This window comes from Xyrauchen texanus, chromosome 49 (assembly GCF_025860055.1).
Source record: "Xyrauchen texanus isolate HMW12.3.18 chromosome 49, RBS_HiC_50CHRs, whole genome shotgun sequence".
Lineage (NCBI taxonomy): Eukaryota > Metazoa > Chordata > Actinopteri > Cypriniformes > Catostomidae > Xyrauchen > Xyrauchen texanus.
The window spans coordinates 6,791,431-6,812,078 of record NC_068324.1 but is presented as its reverse complement, the minus strand read 5'-3'; the positions used below and the strand labels follow the sequence as shown (position 1 = coordinate 6,812,078).

General features: G+C 37.9%; 1 protein-coding gene across 1 annotated transcript in view; it reads right to left on the bottom strand.

Moving 5' to 3' along the window:
* Nucleotides 1–6,551: 6,551 nt before the first annotated feature.
* Nucleotides 6,552–20,648, bottom strand: part of LOC127640235 (serine/threonine-protein phosphatase 6 regulatory subunit 3-like) — a 14,937-nt gene continuing 840 nt past the window's right edge. The window contains exons 2-19 of the mRNA XM_052122687.1: nt 20,533–20,643; nt 19,413–19,565; nt 18,921–19,079; nt 18,768–18,832; nt 18,536–18,651; nt 18,368–18,453; nt 16,730–16,816; nt 16,444–16,541; nt 15,823–15,877; nt 15,106–15,236; nt 14,883–15,004; nt 14,604–14,778; nt 12,894–12,991; nt 12,627–12,810; nt 12,064–12,081; nt 10,685–10,792; nt 7,753–7,839; nt 6,552–7,630 (exon numbers count right to left, since the gene is read on the bottom strand). Coding sequence (XP_051978647.1) covers nt 7,579–7,630; nt 7,753–7,839; nt 10,685–10,792; nt 12,064–12,081; nt 12,627–12,810; nt 12,894–12,991; nt 14,604–14,778; nt 14,883–15,004; nt 15,106–15,236; nt 15,823–15,877; nt 16,444–16,541; nt 16,730–16,816; nt 18,368–18,453; nt 18,536–18,651; nt 18,768–18,832; nt 18,921–19,079; nt 19,413–19,565; nt 20,533–20,643 — 1,905 coding nt within the window. The 3' untranslated portion in view covers nt 6,552–7,578. The remainder of the gene's footprint in view (nt 7,631–7,752; nt 7,840–10,684; nt 10,793–12,063; nt 12,082–12,626; nt 12,811–12,893; nt 12,992–14,603; nt 14,779–14,882; nt 15,005–15,105; nt 15,237–15,822; nt 15,878–16,443; nt 16,542–16,729; nt 16,817–18,367; nt 18,454–18,535; nt 18,652–18,767; nt 18,833–18,920; nt 19,080–19,412; nt 19,566–20,532; nt 20,644–20,648) is intronic.

The following is a 20,648-nucleotide window of genomic DNA, read 5'->3' as shown; positions in this document are numbered from 1 at the left end:
GCATATTAGCTTTTTATGCATTTTATTGGGAGATGTTTTTATCCAAAAATGAAAAATCCTTTGAGAAAACTATTTTAATAGTATTGAAAAAGAATATTAAAATATGATTAACTTCTATTGCAATTGAATGATTGTTACTGACTTCTGCATTATTGAATGCAATAAATCATCATCAGAGGATTTTTTTTTACTTATAGTATATGGAAGTAAACTTCTATTAAGACATAATGATGACCACAGAACATCTCAGAACATCTCCGGTTCAGGTCACACTACCTCACAGAATCAGATCTCTTCTCACACACTCTTCCAATAACAAGCAAAAGCCTGCTGACTTTTAGTGCTTTTAGAGCAATCTCCACCAATGCTACCATCAAAGGAAATGGGACACATCACAAAATATAAATGATTAGGTCTGATATAAGGGAGGATGAGGCTTAAGATCAGGAGGGCTGGGTGGATGTACCAGTCCATTGTCAGAGGAGAAAAACAGCACGAGGCACAGAGGTGACGTCTCAAAGAACTGGATTACATGAACACAGTGGGAGACATTACCTCAAAGCTCCATTTCACTCTGTATCCAAGAAGTGTGCATCTTTTCAGAAGCTACAATGACACCGTATTAGTATTTCAATGGTAGATTTGTGACAATCCTTGCATGAAACCTATTTAAATAATAAGGATTACAGATTGGAAATAAGTATTGAAAAACTTGGTTTCCCCCAGCAGATGGTCACACTTTGTGGTGTGATGCGTAACACAGGCAAATGCTACTTAAAATGACACCTGAAGTAAACTTCATGCAAAGTATTTCTTTCAAATTGCAAGTTTACAACAGACACCTGTATGCTCAGATTGCATAAATAATAATATATATATATATATATATATATATATATATATATATATATATATATATATATATATATTAAAACCACCTGCCTAATACATTTACATTTAGTCATTTAGCAGATGCTAATATCATGTATGTCCCCCTCATGCTGCCAAAACAGCTCTGACCCGTTGAGGCATGGACTCCACAAGACCTCTGAAGGTGTACGTGGTCTGCAACAATCTTTAGGCAAATGGTATGTGTCAAAGTATCATCCACATGAATGCCAGGACCCAAAGCTTCCATGCAGAACATTACCCCGAGCATCACACTGCCAGCCAGCCTTCTTCCCATGGTGCATCCTGCTGCCATCTCTTACCCAGGTAAACGACGCCAACCACATGATCTAAAAGAAAACGTGATTCATCAGACCAGGCCACCTTCTTATATTGCTCCACGGTTCAGTTCTGATGCTCACGTGCCCATTGTAGGTGCTTTTGGCCGTAGACACGAGTCAGCATGGGCACTCTGACTGGTCTGCGGCTACGCAGCCCATTACGCAGTAAGCTGTGATGCACTGTGTGTTCTGACACCTTTCTATCATGGCCAGCATTACGTTTTTCAGCAATTTGTGCTACAGTAGCTCTTCTGAGGGATCAGACCAGATGGGCTAGCCTTCACTTCCCATGTGCATCAATGAGCCTTGGGTGCCCGTGACCCTGTCACCAGTTCACCGGTTGTCCTTCCTTGGGCCACTTTTGGTAGGTACTAACCACTGCATACTGGGAAGACCCCACAAGACCTGCCATTTTGGAGATGCTCTGGACCAGTCTTCTAGCCATCACAATTTGGCTCTTGTCAAAGTCGCTCAGATCCATTCACTTGCCCATTTTCCTGCTTCCAACACATGAATTTCAAGAACTGACTGTTCAGTTGCTGCCTAATATATCCCACCCATTGACAGGTGCCACTGTAACGAGATAATAAATGTTTTTCACTTCACCTGTCAGTGGTTTTAATGTTGTGGCTGATCAGTATATATATCGTGTATACATTGTTATGTCTTAGTTCTTTGCAAATGCAGTTTATATATAGTAGTATATGAAGTTATTATATAGAAGATTGTGTGTGTTTCAGGTAAATCAGTCATGTTAGCTAAATGCAATCCTCATGGCCTAAAAAATATATAAATGTTAAAGCCTAGACACTGACCCAAGAAAATATATCTGCATGACAAATGGTCTATCTCTTAAACTTTATGTTCTGGACTTAATTAAGGATTAGTTCTGGATTTAATGAAAGGTTTATTGCATTTTGTTAGACATTAACTGTGAGCGAATACCCAAAGTGCGTTCTCTGCCTCCTGTCAGTATCGACATTACGACAATACAGTCATTTGGACCGTAGTTAAAACTTCTTTTTTCAAATAAATTGAGTTTCAGTAGTTAAACGTCAAAGTTTAATTTGTAATGGACATTTGTAAATGAGCTGCACAGATAAGTAAAGCACAGAAATGGATGCCTAAAAACGTCTTTAAAACATTTTGTCCTTTTCTAGAAATCCTCAAACTATTGATTTAATGGAACCACCTCATACCACTATTTTGACCAAAGCTCTAACCTTTAGTGTAGATGTATTGTCTCCAATTTCATTATCTCCACCCCACACACAGAACCCTCATAGAGGACATGAAGTTTACGAGCAGAATCACTGACATGTGCAAATTACACTTGATTCGTCAGTTATTATTACCTTATAATAGTATTGCATTAGCTATTTCAAAACATTATAGTGTCATACTGCAATTATGTGTTATTTGGAAAGATAGAGGATAATAGCTTATACACTCTGCTAACACATTTACCACCCTTGTGATGTGCACATTCAATATACAGTAAGACATGTTGTGTGGCATAAATGTGTAATTTATGTGATATGTTGTTCCTGTAATGCTATCATGTACTATTTTTTATTTATTTATTTTTTTACGAGACAGATAAAATCATGTTGTTTCCTTAAAGAGTGTTAATACAGATGCAGCCATTAGTGAATTCAATTATAGTTATATTGTTGAAGATGATGTCCCCAGAATAATGATATAATAATAATAATACTGTATTTCAAGAACCTGAAAATGTTGTGTATGTGGGGTGTGTTCTACCAGCCTCCACACACACACACACACACACACACCAAAGAGATTTGGTCACCCTCCCTCTGTGCTGCCTGTCTGATGACAGACGGAGACTCTTGAAAGAATATAAATATGTCTTTAATGATATCAGTGCTGCATCTTACTGTATAAAACATGTCTTGTCCCTTTGATATACCGTGCTATACATGAACTGGACCAGTGTTGTATCCACAAACCACACACACACACTGCTTTTTTTCTGATATTATCTGATGTAAGATTTCAGTTGCAATGTACTGCCAGTGAAAAGTCAAACATCCATCCATCCATCCATCCATCGTCAACCGCTTATCCTGTGTACAGGGTCGCGGGGGGCTGGAGCCTATCCCAGCTAACATTGGGCGAAAGGCAGGGGACACCCTGGACAGGTCGCCAGTCCATCGCAGGAAAAGTCAAACATATGTCTTTATAATAAGGTTTTTTTGATAATAATATGTCAGCTTAGAACACAGATGTCAACATATTGCAAGGCTCACTGAATTTATCATTTAAAGACACTCCTTTGAACATCCTATTTTATATGTCAGTAATTTAATTAGTGCTTGTAATGATTTGAATGACATAAGTCATAGTTTCCTCTGTAATTTCCCAGAATGAACAGGTGGACAATTTTGAGGTCAGAGTTTGGATAGAAGCTACATGACCGCTACATAACATAAATACTTATATCTAGTTAGATAACCACATAGTGATAAAACAATAAAATTAAGCGAGGTGTAGTGTCATTGTTACATGAGTCCTAAATTATTTATGGTACTGTATTCAACAGTTTTCTCTGAGAAATTCTGTTTGTATTGTTGCTGTAACCATGGATATGTATTTAACTGGAGGGTCAATATTATGACTCTATACGACTCCTTCAGCCATGATAATTTTTTGCTGTTTGAAGCCTGTGATCTTTTTCCTTGAACATCCCTCCCTGCATGACAAGATCTGGTAATTGGTCTGTCTAAAAATAAACACCAGTACCTTCATGATGAACAATCAGGTTATCACTTCTCTTTTTTGAGGTGTTGTGTTTCATTTCATTCAATGATTTCTGTAATTTTTATTTTATTATTTTATTACATTTTATTTATTAATTTAATGATCTGACTCTCAATTCAGTACACATAACCTCTAACTAACGAGTGAATAAGTTCACTAGTGATAAGGAGTCGTTTACACCAAATATGTCCCAGCATTAAAAAAAAGTAATGCCACAAATTCAGGTCTTGTTGGAATTATTTAATTACAAGATGTCAAGTTTTTTCACTCAAAGCTATTCACATCCATATCTACATTGGCTTTGTTGTTGATAACAGCAAAAAGTGTTTTTCATTAATTCATCTCTATTTGTTCTTGCAAAATGTTTAAGAAGAACAACAACAAAACAGGGGGGCCTGGGTAGCTCAGCAAGCAAAGACACTGACTACCACACCTGGAGTTGCAAGTTTGAATCCAGGGTGTGCTGAGTGACTCGTCAGGCTTCCTAAGCAACCAATTGGCCCGGTTGCTAGGGTGGGTAGAGTCACATTGGGTTAACCTCATCGTGATCGCTGTAATGTTGTTCTCGCTCCCAGTGGGGCACGTGGAGAGTTGAGTGTGGATGCCGCGGAGAATAGCGTGAAGCCTCCACACGCGCTAGGTCTCTGCGGCAATGCGCTCAACAAGCCACATGATAAGATGCGCAGATTGACGGTCTCAGATGTGGAGGCAACTGAGATTTGTTCCGCGCCACCCAATAACAACAAAACGAATGCTTCAGGCATCAGTGACATCATAAAATGGTATATCACACAGAAATATGTGTTCATTACCTTCAACCAGGGGCAGACTTGCCATAGGGTGAACCGGGACTTTTCCCGGTGGGTCGGCCTCAAAACAGGGCAGAACAGGCAGTGCTAAGCTGAAACAGGTAACCATGTTATGCCGAACAGGCTGCGACTGGCTGAAGAGGGCTGCAAAACTGTGCCGCGATATGCAGAAATGGACAACGATAAACCCGCTTTCTCTTCCCAGTCCACCCATGCCTTCAACTGTGGAGACCGCTGCCATATTGGTTCTTTTTACATGAAGTCATAATGGTCACGTCAGAGTTTACAACTTGTAATTATGAGTTCTATGAAGACATGTTGGAATCTAATAATTACATTAATTTTGCCATGATGTGAACGCACTGTGGGCTAAGCGAGTAGCATCCGGCTGGCCATGTGATCCTAAAATGGCGACCCCATGAGTAGACCCTCTCAATGTAGAAAAAAAACTGTTTTTATAAGGTTAATAATATGATTGGTTGTCTTCATATCATTTGAGAGCTCGTGATTTTATACATGTTTCTAAATTACTATTAATTTCTTTAGGAGTAAAACTTGAAAAAATACATAGCTCAGCTTTAACTTGACAGGGTGTCTAAAAAAAAATCAAAGGTCTAAAACTTCCATCTAGCCCATGTTTACATAGAAAAACAATGAAGAAACAGGGCAGATGGACACAAAAACGCAGCGTTTAAGATTATAAAAGGGGCCTCTCGACCCATGTTCTTTTTTTATTATTATTGTAGTTATTTTGAATGCAGGAAAAACATCCTGCTTGAACACCCCTCAACTTTATATTACACTTTATTTGAAATCCATTGGTACTAAACGGTGACTTCGCACAGGGCCGAAATACTCTAGAAGCACACACAACAATTTCTAAACTGTATTTTTTTTTTAATAGGAAAGGGGCCCTGACTATATATTATGTTCCGTCCAGGAGGTAATTCAAAGCAACTGTTTTAAGTAAGCTAGCCTACCATTCTGGACCACACACGTTCGTCATAGCATCTGACGCTTAGTTAGCCTTCTAAAAGCTACAAGTTAATATGATATAAACAAAGAAATAAATTATATGTATTAGTTTTCTGCTTAATACATGTTCAGGTTAGTGAAGTGACATTTGGGAAAGGATGTTCAGTACTCAGCATATCAAGCATTTAGCTAGTGTTCTTGGTTTTACACAACATGTGCGTCTGAAACCACCAGAATACTGTTCTAACACACAAGAAATCTACAAATAACGTCACAGTAATTTTATACTTTCCCCAGCCATCTGTTTAGGTTGCTTTTGACCTTGTCTTTCAGCCATTCACGCCTTTACTGCCATCTATTGGCTTTAAAGTTAAAATGCATTTATCAATTCCTTTCTGTAACACATTGCATATATACAAATACTATAATCCTGCGCTATAATTCAATTAAATGATTTTGCAATGACCTGATCAGATAAACCAGGTCCAAATGGAAACAACTGATGGAATATGCCTGTAACACACACAGAGCTGACACAAGCCCATCACTGTCGCAAACATCAGACCTGACAGTACAGTAGATAATTATTTGTCCCAGACACAACACATATTACATCGATCAGGATGAGGCCAGCACATAACAGATCTAGACTAAAAAGAGAAGGTCAGGCCTTGCCCAGATAACATCTCTGAAGCTCTGGATCACTGGCACAATCAATTCTCATTAAGAAATGTTGGTTGATTCAGCTCAGAGAAAGAACATATTACTTCCCATAATTGCTGGCACAGATAGCGTTTTATTACAAAAGAAAAAAAAGTTGATGCAGTATCATTGTAGCATTACTAGGAATATGTTACATTCCCATCACTTTTCAGGTAGAAAGGTTGACTTGTGTGGAGACGAAAACAGTTATAAAAGTTGGGCCTCATTTCATACAAGCCCACAGGTACGAATCACTCTTACTAGCTACATGCAAATGGAGACCCATCTGTTTGTTTACTCCAGATTTAAATTTTGCCAAGAGGGGAGGCGTGTAGGGCTCTTAGTAACATATCATTCTCTTTAAGAATAAATTAAGTTAAAACTATACCAAAGAGCAATTTTTTTTTATCCAAATCTTGCTCATGTTGATACAAGAAACATTTACAAATAATACCTGTGGCAAAATAAACCATACATTTCTGAATATTTAAAATCAGTTTCCCCTAATAATAAGCTAAAGAATAAAACAGACCAACATAGGTTGCCAATTTAAGATTTCTGTGGTAGCCGTTACTTTTACGTGGAAATTAAATACCAGATTTATGATGTGCAAGAGGAAAAACCTTTCAAAAAGACAGCTGTTTTGGTCACACTAATGTTCCAATCGGTATATTTCGGTTAATCAATCCTCTGTGTTTGTGTATACATTTGTCTTTTTATAAAATATTTTTTTTTATTCATACAATCATTTTTAACTATAGCAACATTACCATTCACTTTTAAGTGGCAAGATGTCAGACAGATCACCTTTTAAGAACAATAGTATATAAACAAATGAAGAAGAAAAAAAAAAATTAGAGTACGTTTCTCTTCATACAGTTCAAACTTTCTGTACAACGGTCTAATATGAATATTGCTGGTCCTGATCTGGTGGCGTCAGTGCAGTGCTGGAGTTAGAGACAGCAACAGCAGCGGTGGTGGTTCTTCTAGGGGGCTCCAGGCTGGCACTGGCCTCTCCGAGTGGTCCTGGGAGGAGGGGTTGTGTGCATGAGAGGAGCTGACTGACAGCGCTACTCTCATCATGCTGGACCGTTCACTGCTGCCTCTGGTGTTGCGGTGCGCTTCTCTGATCTGGAGGGAGAGAGGAGGGGAGGGGTTTTAAAGTTATTGGTCAAGGAAGCACAAGCTAGAGACAATGTGAAAAAATGTGGAAGGTAGAAAGAAAACTTATTTGGGAGAAAGACAGAACTTACTTGGCTTCGTCAATGGCAGCAGAGTCCTCAAGGGGACCGTTTAGAGCTTCGCAAGTGGCTTTTGCTTTCTCTTCTAAGTGCTTTAGACTGAAATGAAAAACGCAAAGTATAATAGATGGCAAACTCTCGTGACAGAACTTCCTGCAACTGACACAAGGGGGAGCCAAAACATCAGATGATCTATATTAAAAGGAATATTCTGGGTTCAAAATGATTGACTTGACCCTCCTTTTCTAAGAAAAACAAACAAACATAAAAACAAATAATTGAGGTTACAGTGAAGCACTTGGGGCACAAAGTGACTGGGGCCAATTTTTGGAAGCTTATAATTGTATTAACGCACTTTCATTAAGTATTCGGTTGTATTATTTGAGCTGTAAAGTTGTTTAAAAGCTAGTTTAATGGAATTACAGGGTTTACGGCATTACATTGTCATAACATAAAAGTTGTAAATTTGGATTTATAACGTTATACAGAAAAGGTTAGCAAGTTAATTTATCACACTAAAATCATGTTAACACAGTGTTTACGGCTTGTGGCTATACTTTGGAACAGTGAGCATTTGAATGTTTACTGATTTGCCCCATTCATCTCCATTGTAAGTGCTTCACAGTACAAGGATAGGCAAATCGAAATTAAAGAAATATTCCGGGTTCAATACAAGTCAAGCTCAAATTGACAGCATTTGTGGCATAATGTTGATTACAACAACAATTAATTTGGGTTTAAATTAGGTTAGGTTTAAATTTGGATTCAAGGTTACAGTAGAAGTGAATGGGACCAAACTTTAGAGGGTTTAAAAGGAAGGTATACATGTATATATATGTATATATATATATATATATATATATATATATATATATATATACACACACACATCTACACATACACATACACATATACACACACACACACACACACACGCTCACCTAAAGGATTATTAGGAACACCTGTTCAATTTCTCATTAATGCAATTATCTAATCAACCAAATCACATGGCAGTTGCTTCAATGCATTTAGGGGTGTGGTCCTGGTCAAGACAATCTCCTGAACTCCAAACTGAATGTCAGAATGGGAAAGAAAGGTGATTTAAGCAATTTTGAGCGTGGCATGGTTGTTGGTGCCAGACGGGCCGGTCTGAGTACTTCACAATCTGCTCAGTTACTGGGATTTTCACGCACAACCATTTCTAGGGTTTACAAAGAATGGTGTGAAAAGGGAAAAACATCCAGTATGCGGCAGTCCTGTGGGCAAAAATGCCTTGTTGATGCTAGAGGTCAGAGGAGAATGGGCCGACTGATTCAAGCTGATAGAAGAGCAACTTTGACTGAAATAACCACTCGTTACAACCGAGGTATGCAGCAAAGCATTTGTGAAGCCACAACACGCACAACCTTGAGGCGGATGGGCTACAACAGCAGAAGACCCCACCGGGTACCACTCATCTCCACTACAAATAGGAAAAAGAGGCTACAATTTGCAAGAGCTCACCAAAATTGGACAGCTGAAGACTGGAAAAATGTTGCCTGGTCTGATGAGTCTCGATTTCTGTTGAGACATTCAGATGGTAGAGTCAGAATTTGGCGTAAACAGAATGAGAACATGGATCCATCATGCCTTGTTACCACTGTGCAGGCTGGTGGTGGTGGTGTAATGGTGTGGGGGATGTTTTCTTAGCACACTTTAGGCCCCTTAGTGCCAATTGGGCATCGTTTAAATGCCACGGCCTACCTGAGCATTGTTTCTGACCATGTCCATCCCTTTATGGCCACCATGTACCCATCCTCTGATGGCTACTTCCAGCAGGATAATGCACCATGTCACAAAGCTCGAATCATTTCAAATTGGTTTCTTGAACATGACAATGAGTTCACTGTACTAAAATGGCCCCCACAGTCACCAGATCTCAACCCAATACAGCATCTTTGGGATGTGGTGGAACGGGAGCTTTGTGCCCTGGATGTGCATCCCACAAATCTCCATCAACTGCAAGATGCTATCCTATCAATATGGGCCAACATTTCTAAAGAATGCTTTCAGCACCTTGTTGAATTAATGCCATGTAGTATTAAGGCAGTTCTGAAGGCGAAAGGGGGTCAAACACAGTATTAGTATGGTGTTCCTAATAATCCTTTAGGTGAGTGTGTGTGTGTGTGTGTGTATATATATTATATATTAGGTTTTGCAGTAATTTTAGGGTTTGTTGACATTAGACTGTCATGGCAACAAAGGTGTAAAATTGGCTAGAACTTTACACAGAAAAGGTTACTGATTTTATCACATTAAAATCATATTAACATGCATATTCTGTCTTTTTAACATTCAAAAATTGGCCCCAACTCACTTCCATTGTAAGTGCCTCACGGTCACCTCGATTTTTTGCTTTTTCAGAATATTCCTTTGAGTCTAATTGCAACATTGCCTGATGACAGCAACTACAATTTGGCAGAAGAACTGTTTATTCCCAAAATTATCATTGAATTTAAATATTTATTGCATACTGGTCTTAACATAATACAGTTTTATAATGCAGAGACTCATGGCTTCTTGCTTAATATCTGCCAATACATCAGGCTAGCACTAGTCTACAGAACCCACTCATTTCACATATCATTATGATTTTGTAAGAACTGAAAGCACTCGTTGAAACCATGCCCACTTGTTATATTGACAGAAGAGGTAGATCCTACAGTAAAACCATCAACAGCATTGTCAAACGTTTTCAGTGAATCTTGATTTAATGAGAAAAATGTGTTAACTTCTCATTTGCCATTAAAATTACACATGTATATTTGATATCAACATCATTATGACCATCTGCCTCTCTACTCAAGATATTGGCATCACCATATGGTCAAACACTAGACCATACTAATGACTATTTTTATACATTTAAGAACAGGTAATCTTCCCGTACGCAAAAGACACTCACCCTGGTTTCTGACAGTTGCTAGGACAATTGCTCTTCTCCGGTTCTCCACTTTCTGCAACAAACAACTTTGCAGATGCGTCTTCAGAAGTAGATTGTTTCTCTTCCTCGCTAAAGGATGAGCAAAGAGGGGAGTGTTTTAAAAGAGCTTACATTCTCTCCCTCTTTAAATATAATAAAACCCCAGTTTAAATCCCTGGACAAACATGCAGAATGAAACGGACCACATTGAAAGCAACAGGGCAAAAAATGTTCTGAAATGGGGTTTGGTGGATGTGAGCATAATGATGTACAGAGACGGGAGTGACTATTGACTATTTAAAGACCACACAACACCTGGATTGGACAATGTACTTAGTATGAAGGTATGAGATTTAGGTTAAAAAAAAAATTCTAATAAAATTCAGATATGTCCATTGCTTGCTTTGTTTGTAATTTATTGAAAATGTTAAGTTTTTTGTTTTTCACGCTACCATTACAGCTAATGTAAAATTTAAGCATTCTATCGTTTTTTTTAATGACACATAAATCAACAATCAATTTAGAATCACAGTTCTCAGCTTATGTGTGCAAAATTAGCATTTTAATTAGAAATGTATTAATCGAAATAGCAATAATCAAATTTAATAAGAGTAGAAATTTTTTCGACAACTACTATTTCTGTAATAATCGCGCAGCCCTAGAAAGCAGCTTCCTCCATTAGCAAATAGATTATACAAATTAGAGTTATTGCACAGCACAGGTTTTACATTTATTCATTTGGCAGACGCTTTTATCCAAAGCGACTTACAAAAGAGGAAAAACATCAGCGAATCATCTTAAGGAGACAGTGGTACGAAAAGTGCCATATTACAAAGTTTAACTATCGTCAGAATAGTATACAAAACAGATTTAAGTGCAACAAGAAATGCAAATTTTTTTTTTTTAGTGACCGGTTAAGTGCTTTTGGAAAAGATGTGTTTTTATCCGTTTTTTGAAGATAGAGAGCGAGTTAGCTTCCCGGATTGAGTTGGGAATTTTACAGGTCCTACTTGTTCTCATTAATTTAGCTCTGTTGTATTTCAGTCTCACGGCTCTTTCACAGAGGAGAAAGGATCCATAAACCCGTTTGCGGTGTTGCAAAGACTGGGAAACACATAGGCTTAAATCTTTTGGGCTCAGAATGATCTACACACAAGGATGTATGGGTAATTTCATGCCATTAACAACCAGCACATCTGACATTAACATGCAAATGATGGAGACATTACCTCTTAAAAAGAAACAACAAACGAAACATACGAACGGACAAAACATGGTTACAAAATAAAAACGCAGTGGCTGACATGGAAAAATAAAACAAAGACACGCCAGATGAGTGCCCCCTGATTGGCTGTACATACCGATACGATTTCAACACTCTGAAGCCACACGCACGCCAAAGAGAGAGAGGAAGCTCATGTTGTAAGAGTTGTAGTTCAAGGACAGATTTGTTTCTTTGTTTGTTTTCCCAAACAGACAAAACAGATGTTACAAGGCTCTGCATCGTAATGGCCTCCATTAAAGGGATGGTTTATACTTTAGTTGACGTTCTTTGTAGAACACAAAAAAGATGTTAGGCAGAATGGAAGCCTTGATCACCATCTTTTTTTTTTCCCCCCAGACAATAAAAGTGAATGGTTACTGAGGCTAACATTCTGCCTAATATATATATTTTTTTGTGTTCCACAGAAGAAAGTACATCACACAGGTCTGGAACAAGAGGTTGAGTAAATGACAGAATTGTCACAGTTGTGTGAACTATCCTTTTAAAAAGATAGCAGGTGAGGCCAGACTGGCTTTGGGTGCAGGAGGAGAATACATGACAAGGTATACTACATGCAAAGTGAAGCTTGTGTTTCAAAGGGGAAAGAACGGAGAGAGGGGAAGTGATACGAGGCCCTGTGTATGAAATCGGAGGACTCACCTTTTGAAAACAGCAGTTTCAGTTTTGGCGTCTACAGTAAGACTGACTGTCTCTTTCATGGAGCCATTTGTGACCGTTTCGGTTATGCGGTCACTTACAGGCTCCTCCTCAGGGTCTGAGTTGGCCCCTACCTTCCCTCTAGGGGAAGTCGGCCCGGTCTCGTTGGGATGCCACTGATCTGAGTCTAGAAAACAAGGTGGGTTTATTCCACTGTAACCATTGTTTGAACATGTTTATGGACAGGATGAAAAGAGGGACTATTCTTACTTTCATGCTGTATGGGCGCATTGACTCCCAAAGGGTCCACCGTTTCTATACTGGTCTCCATGGCTACAGGGGAATTGCTCCTCAAAGGATCCTTGGGGCTAAATAAACAAACAAAATGAAAAAATCATTATTTGTGCATATTTCCACTCATTGTGAATGACCATTGTGAACAACATGATGTTCATCTTCACTGTGGCAATAACTAGGGTGGGTGCCCATCCAAGTTTAAACTGCAGGATATGTGCTGCTTGAAAAAAAAAAAAAAAGTGATATACAGTACTGTGCAAAAGTTTTAGGCACTTGTGAAAAATGTTGCATAGTGAGGATGTCTTCAAAAATAATGCCATAAATAGTTTTCATTTATCACTTAATGTCATACAAAGTCTAGTAAACAAAGATATATGTAGTCATGAAACCAGAGACACTCCCCTTGAAATCCAAACACAATGGTCACAGGTAGGGATGCCATAATTATACGGTTTCACTATTAACTGTGAAGTTAATTTAACTGTAATCTAGGGTTAAAACCCATTACATTTGTTATTTACATATATATATATATATATATATATAAAATACACATCCATACAGCTTAAATGTGCCTGTAAAGATTCACCGTATTGAAGAGTAAATTTAAGTTTGCCTTTATTATGCATAGTCCACAGGTTTATTTGTGAGATGCTGTGGACAGATAAAAGAACAGTATTTTTCTAGAATCTGTTGTTGATTCTTTATAGTGGAGGTCTGACAGACAACAGATCACTTGTTTTTAAACTGCTGTAGAAGAAAAAACTCTTGGATACCTTGAACTATGTGTTGTGTGCACCCACAATAACCTTAGTTATGCAGTTCTGAAGCAACTCCAAACACTCTAGTTACACTGAAGCAAATCATTCTGTTCCCGGAATGCAGATAAGCGATAATGTGGTGTCCTATTGTATGGCTGTGCTTTGAGTCCATATACAGTACTGTACAAATTTATAGGCACTTATGAAAAATGTTGCATAGTGTGAAAGTCTTCAAAAATGATGACATAAATAGTTTTCATTTATCACTTAATGTCATACAAAAGTCTAGTAAATGTAAAAAAGCTAAATCAATATTTGGTGTGACCATGTTTGCCTTAAAACAGCACCAATTCTAGGGGCATTATAGGTTTAGATTATAGGGACACCTGGATACAGTTTTACAGGTTGTTGGCAGAATGGATGCATCAAGCTTCTTGGAGAATTTGCCACAGTTCTTCTGTCTATTTCAGCTGTCTGAATTGCTTCTGTCTCTTTATGTAATCCCAGACTGACACAATGTTCAGTGGGGGGTTTTGTGGGGGCAAAGCCATCTCTTGCAGAGTGCCCTGCTCTTCTATTCTAATCTTTCTATTTGCAAAAGTAATGTTTGTGAGTCTAACATTTACATTTCGTATTGAGACTAAAGCTGAAGATATAAATAACCATCTTAAGACAAATACTGTGAAACAACTTATGTGCCTAAAACATTTGCACAGTACTGTATTGAGACATTCTTAATACCAGGTGTAAACCAGGTCAGCATGAGACTGTGCATGTAAATGTACTTAGTTAGGGTTTTGCATAAACTGTGCTTTTATCATAGAGCACATAAACGATTTAAGACATTTAGATGCGGTCACTTTAAGCTGAATCAAGTGTCAAGTCTTGCATTTAATACAAACATGCAAACACGTGAATGTACCTGACAGGTGTGAAGCTGGAGAAGTCAGCCCAACATGTCTCTGCACGTGAGTTTGGAGAGCTCCATCCTGTCGGGTTAGGCACCGCAGCCATGGAGGCAGACACAGGCACGCTGAGGGCCGTGGAGCTGCCTGTATCCATGGGTATGTCATCAAAATTTGCCGTCCACACTGGACCTGAACCAAAACCGTATTCCGAACAATGAGCTGTAATTCTTGATAGTCAGTTAAAGACTAAACAGTGACATATGTCCAGTGTGGTTTTGTATTTGTTTTAGTACCATCCCCAGTGTCCACTTCCATTCTGTCATCAGATGTGACGTTCGTGGACTCAAAAGAGTCTCGTTTCCCATCCTCCTCCTCAGAGTCTGTGCTCTCCTCGCTGTCTGTACTACCTGAGCTCCTGTGGGGGGAGGAAAGTAACGTAAGCCATGGAGAATCAAAACAACACAATGGCATGACGAAAAACACTTCATAAAAGTATGTTCCAAGGAGGTTTGATACCTGGGGCGCCTCTGAGCTTCCGGGGCGAACGTGACATCCTTCTCATCCCAAATATCTTCCTCATCAGACCCAGCATCTTCAAACTGTTGTATCTTCTCTTTACAGCAGGCCTCAAAGAGTGCCACGTTTGCCTATAAGCACAGCAGGAACAAACTATAAAAACACATCATGAGCTTTTGACTAAACTCAGAAATCCACAACACAAATAAATTTCTGATCCAACACTGTTATACAAAGCCAGAAACAGGCATAGTAGAAAACAGACAATGGACCCTTTTCAGACTTCTGGGTTTTGGAGCACAGAAGTAAACGATTCCAGGGTAAACCTTGACATTGGTGAATGGGAGTCATTGGGAGACCATAGCAAATATAATTTTTGCTTAACCATTTGCTAAATCAACAAAAGAAGAAAAAAAAAAAAACACCCCAATTACTTTAACACAACTTTAAAAAAAAAAAAACAACGAGCTAGGGATTATGACTAAATTTGCTGTTACTCTCTCAGCAGCTGTATTAGAAACCTCAATGCATGAGTGCGTGTTAACTTGTTTTTCCAAAACTAAATCCAGGGTTATTTAATAACAAGTATTTAATAAAAAAAAAAAAGCATGCTAGATTTACAATTCTATATAAAGCGTAAAAGCATCATCACAGACTGTAAAAAGGGTCTATTGTTTTGAGCTTACTACTAAACTGCATAATGAATTACATACTTACACTTTCATTTGTATTCAAGGAAAAATTGATGTCTGATATTCTATCAAAGGGAATACTACAAAAATAAAGAGAATACACTTTAGTTTGGTTACATTGTTTATACAATGACACCATACAACAAGAGCTTAACACAGAGCTGCACCCAGTCACCCACAGCATAACTAATACAAAAAGGACCACCCATTCAAGTGTGTGAGGGCCACCACCACACCAGTCTATTCAGAGGACACAGTGATAATACAAAGAATGTATTAATTGAAGGAATCTGATTGAGGAAAATTAATTTAATCAAGAATGATTCATCTACATTTATCCAGATACATTTGAAAATGGCATTTATTTATTTATTTTTTTTAAACACTCTCCGTCCACAAGCATTTTCCAAAAGTTGCTCACCCACACTGAAAAGTATGAAAATGCTTAAATCCCCTTCTTGCGCATGCACAAAATCACTGTTGCATGAACAGTCTGATTGTGGTCTGTATAACCCTCAAACAATAAAACAAATAATATCCCAACAAATGAACCAAAGCCCCATTAACAATGCTCAACCCCCAAAATGATTGGTTAAAAGAAAAATGGCAGTAAATCTGAAAAGCGGCATGCACTGCTGGTACTTACTCCCCGACATCCTCCTGATCTGCAAACTCTTCGTCATTGAAGCCAAACTGCTCAATAAAATTGGACGTCATTTGTTGCATCTGATAATCAGAAAAGGCCTGGCAAACCCAGGACCAATGATAATGATATAGTCTTGACACTACAAAAGAGCTTCATTTCAAAACAGCTAATAGACGATAAGTGCCTTACATCAAGAACTAAAAGCATCAACATTTTAAATAGAGATATTGATTAAATATTTTAATTTCTAGCAGTTTTTTTTAAGTTCATCCAGGCACAGACTTACTTGCTGTAAGGAGGAGTCCTGGTGGAACCCGCTGTCTTTGAAATCTACCTCATCATCACTAGATGAGTGTATGTGGTGTGTGCTAACCTGAGAATGAAAAAAAGAGGTAGATGAAAAAAAGTTTATTTTCTTTTTCCAATGACTGATGCAGATACCCATAACTTGAATGTGGGGTGGACGATGGCCAAGATAATATACTGTATATGATATTTATGAAATGTTAAAATAATATACAAGACCAAATGAGATGTACACATATATGCTGAAATTAAAATGTTTACACAATACTTTCTCTTAAAATAGAGTACTATATGGAGACTAAATTCAACAAAATGTGCATTATCCATTCACAAGGCTGTTTGGCAGACCCTGGAAATAACAAATGGAACACTTCACAAAATAGTTAAATATCTCACTTTCACTAGTGGTGCACCGATCGGGAAATTTGAAGCAGATACCGATCTCCGATTTTTTAACACAGCATACGATTTAAATTCAAAGTTATTAAAACATTGATAATGATCTTTAATCCTCGTTAATAAATGACACCCTAATGAAAACTTATGCATTTACTGTAATAATATTGTATTTACCATAGTAACCACGACCGTAACCATTTTTTTTCTTTTTGGCATTAACCAAGGTTTTACTACAGCATTACTGTAGTATCCATATAGTAACTTAGTTTTAGAAATAGTAATCATATAATATCTCTGGTTAATTTTGATTTTATTTGTGGCTTATAACAACACATTTTAGGCCAATAAATATTAAAATGAAAATATGAAGTTATTAATTTTATCCAAAACAAATCATAAAAAGTAAATTTAATAAAGGAATCTATATCGGCCTAAAAATACTTGGTATCGGACTGATAAGAAAATAAGTGGTAGCTTCTCCTTCAATTAACAAATCCATTGAAAGCAAAATGAATATTCATCAAGATGAAAAATATGTCGTATGCAAATGTCAGACAGTGGTGGCTTAAAGCAGAAAGTGAGCATGATCGCTCAGTAACAGTATTGCTCCACACACAACGTCTGATTGTCAAAAATCACTTCCCATCACATATATTCAGATTTCTATTAGCATGTTTATTTGTTGTTTAATTCATTTTTATACCCATTTGCAGTCTCGTTCTCCTCTCTGTGCTCACAGTGCAGGGAGTCAGAATTACTACCAGACAATAGGCAACATCATGTTCATACACGTGTAATTCTTACAAATATTTTATTTTTCAAAACAAGCCAGAATTTTTATTTGAATTACAGCATGTCTGAACGTTTAAATTCGTGAATGCTTAGAATTGCCGACAACTCACCCTCCAAAGGCCATGCTGACATGCACCAAGGGAAAGTGCTCATTCATTAGAGTAGCAGTATGTATGATTCAATGCGTGCTGCAAAAAAGATGGGCCATAAATCTAGGCATGATCGGCGCTCACAGATTTAAGACGAAAATCGGCCGATTTAGATTGCTGGCCAATTGATTGGTGCACCCCTACCTTTCACTGCTTAACCTATACAGATGTTAAAGAACTGAATTGTTTCATGCAAAGCTGCTTATAATGCACTGATGTAACAAATTCTAAAAAAACACAACCATTGGTGTCAATGAATTAAACTGGAGCACACTTACTAAGTCTACAGTGTTTTTCTTGTTTGTATCTGCTAGCTGTCCTGAAGTGAAGGCTTCCCATCGTTCTCTGTCCTCTTCTGGAAGCTCTGCGAGTGAATGAAAGAGATAAGTTGAAACAGCTTTGAAAAGAATCTGAAAAATCTGAGAAACTTTTAGTGTCCAACAAACCTGAGATGAGCTGCTGAATTTGTGCTCCATTTGGACCCTTGTCACTGTTGTGGACTACAGAGTTTGCTATTCTGGTCAGGTGACCCATGTAACCTCTCCGTCGGCCACCCTCGGCCCTGAGGAAAGAGAGATACAGGTTTATTAGAGGGCCTCTTCAAATAAAAAACAACTAATCTGAAAGAGAACTCAAAATTGACTAACAAGTAACAGATGCAATTTAAGATTTACTCACTGTTCTTTCTCGTTTGATCCCCAGGCATCAAGGATTCTTTGTATTAACTGGCACTTCTGAAAGAGCTGCGAATCAAAACAGATCAAGCTTAGAAATTATGTGAAACAACTATCATGCATCGTGAACAGTATGCTGGGATGGGGGTAAACTCACATGTTTGATAAGGATATTTTCTCTTATGGGTTCTTGGTCATTTTCTCTGTTAATTTCCAGAGATTCACTTTGGGTTGAAGGCATCGCTAATATCATCGCCGTACAGATTTCTACTTGTGTGTGTAGAAAATTATTCCATAAATATTTGAAGTACATATCCTAAAAAAAATAAAAATGGCAATCATTGAATTTGTTATTTTAAAACATGTGTGAATCTTCCACACAGCAACCAAACCCTTTATTTAGGAAGCAAGCTAAACATGTCAACAATTTAATTAACATGCTGTGCAAGATTATCTATAAACTGTTGCTCTACCAGAAATGTTGGACTTGAAAATAAACTGACTGTAGAAAACGTCAGTTTACAATAATGCACGATTTGAGAATGCAACAGACGTTGCGTTATGATACATTCTTAAACGCAACATTGAATAAAATGTGACTTGCGTCTCTAGAAATGTCTCAAGCATTAATTGTGTTTCCAATACTCACTAGTATGACTCCTAGAGTGTTGAGGGCTATTAGCTCCTGGTTGATGATATGAGTGTTGGTCTGCAGTAGGCTGGTCACTAGTCGCACCACATTGAGGCGAGTGTTCCCAACCGGTGGATCCAAGACCCCCCACGTGGTGTTCAAGACTGTTTTCTAAAAGAAAAACAACCAGTAACAATTAGGCTGAATCTGATTATTCTTCAGCCATTTAGTATAATGAGAGACTGAAGCATTTCATTGGATTATACAGTATGTGTAGTCTCGTTCTAAATGCGATATGCACAGTATCAATTCAATGTATACAGCGGTGTAAAAAAATTTATGAAGTGCATGCAAGACTCTACGTAGTTCTATTTGAACTCAAAGACCCCGTTTACACCTGGTTGCTTAAATGAGTCTCCAGTGACCACTCATGTTCGGATTTGGAAGGACACTGTTTCATGAATATATACACATCAATCACTGTCAGTGTGTTACTGCATGACATTTAAGTGCAACAAACACAGAAGACAAATAAAGCATGAATAAACAGCATGCAATTTCTCCCAGATGCAACTGAAATTGAATCAAAGCACAAAATCTAAATTTCAAGCAGAATTGTCCATTATTTTAGTAGATTACCTGTATTAACCTGAGCTGCAGACACACACTGAAGAAGATCCATGAAGTGTTTGCATCTGCTTTTTAAAATTCTCAGATCGGACAGTTATTTCCTTTTAAACTGCTCAAAACCGATAAAATTTAAATTCTTGTTTTTGCGCAGTGGTGGATTTACAGGTGAGGGGTGGCGCTTCACTGCTGCCAGGATGCATACAGGATGGATTAGCATTTACACCTCAAATGTGACCTGGTTACAGGTGTTTTTGACCACATTCGTCTGTGGTTTTTGTGATCAGATCACAAAATATTTTAGACCCCATTTACAATGTATTTAATGCTGACCACATGTGATCTTTTCACCCGAGATGCATCTTAATACCAGGTGTAAACGAGGCCAAAGTCTTCCTCTTGTCTAAAGCTTAATGTAATTAGGAATTTGGAGATTACAGTCCAAGTGAGATCAGCTGATTTAATGTGGCACAGTTTAACTAGCACACACTGTCGAAGTCATACAGCTCACCTTTGGGGGCTCGAGTAAAAGCTGGTGAAAATCTTTCAGTCTGGGTCTGACAGCGTCTAGAATACTCTGGTTGACAGAGAATGATGGATAGTTCATACCAGGAGGCCAAATCTCCA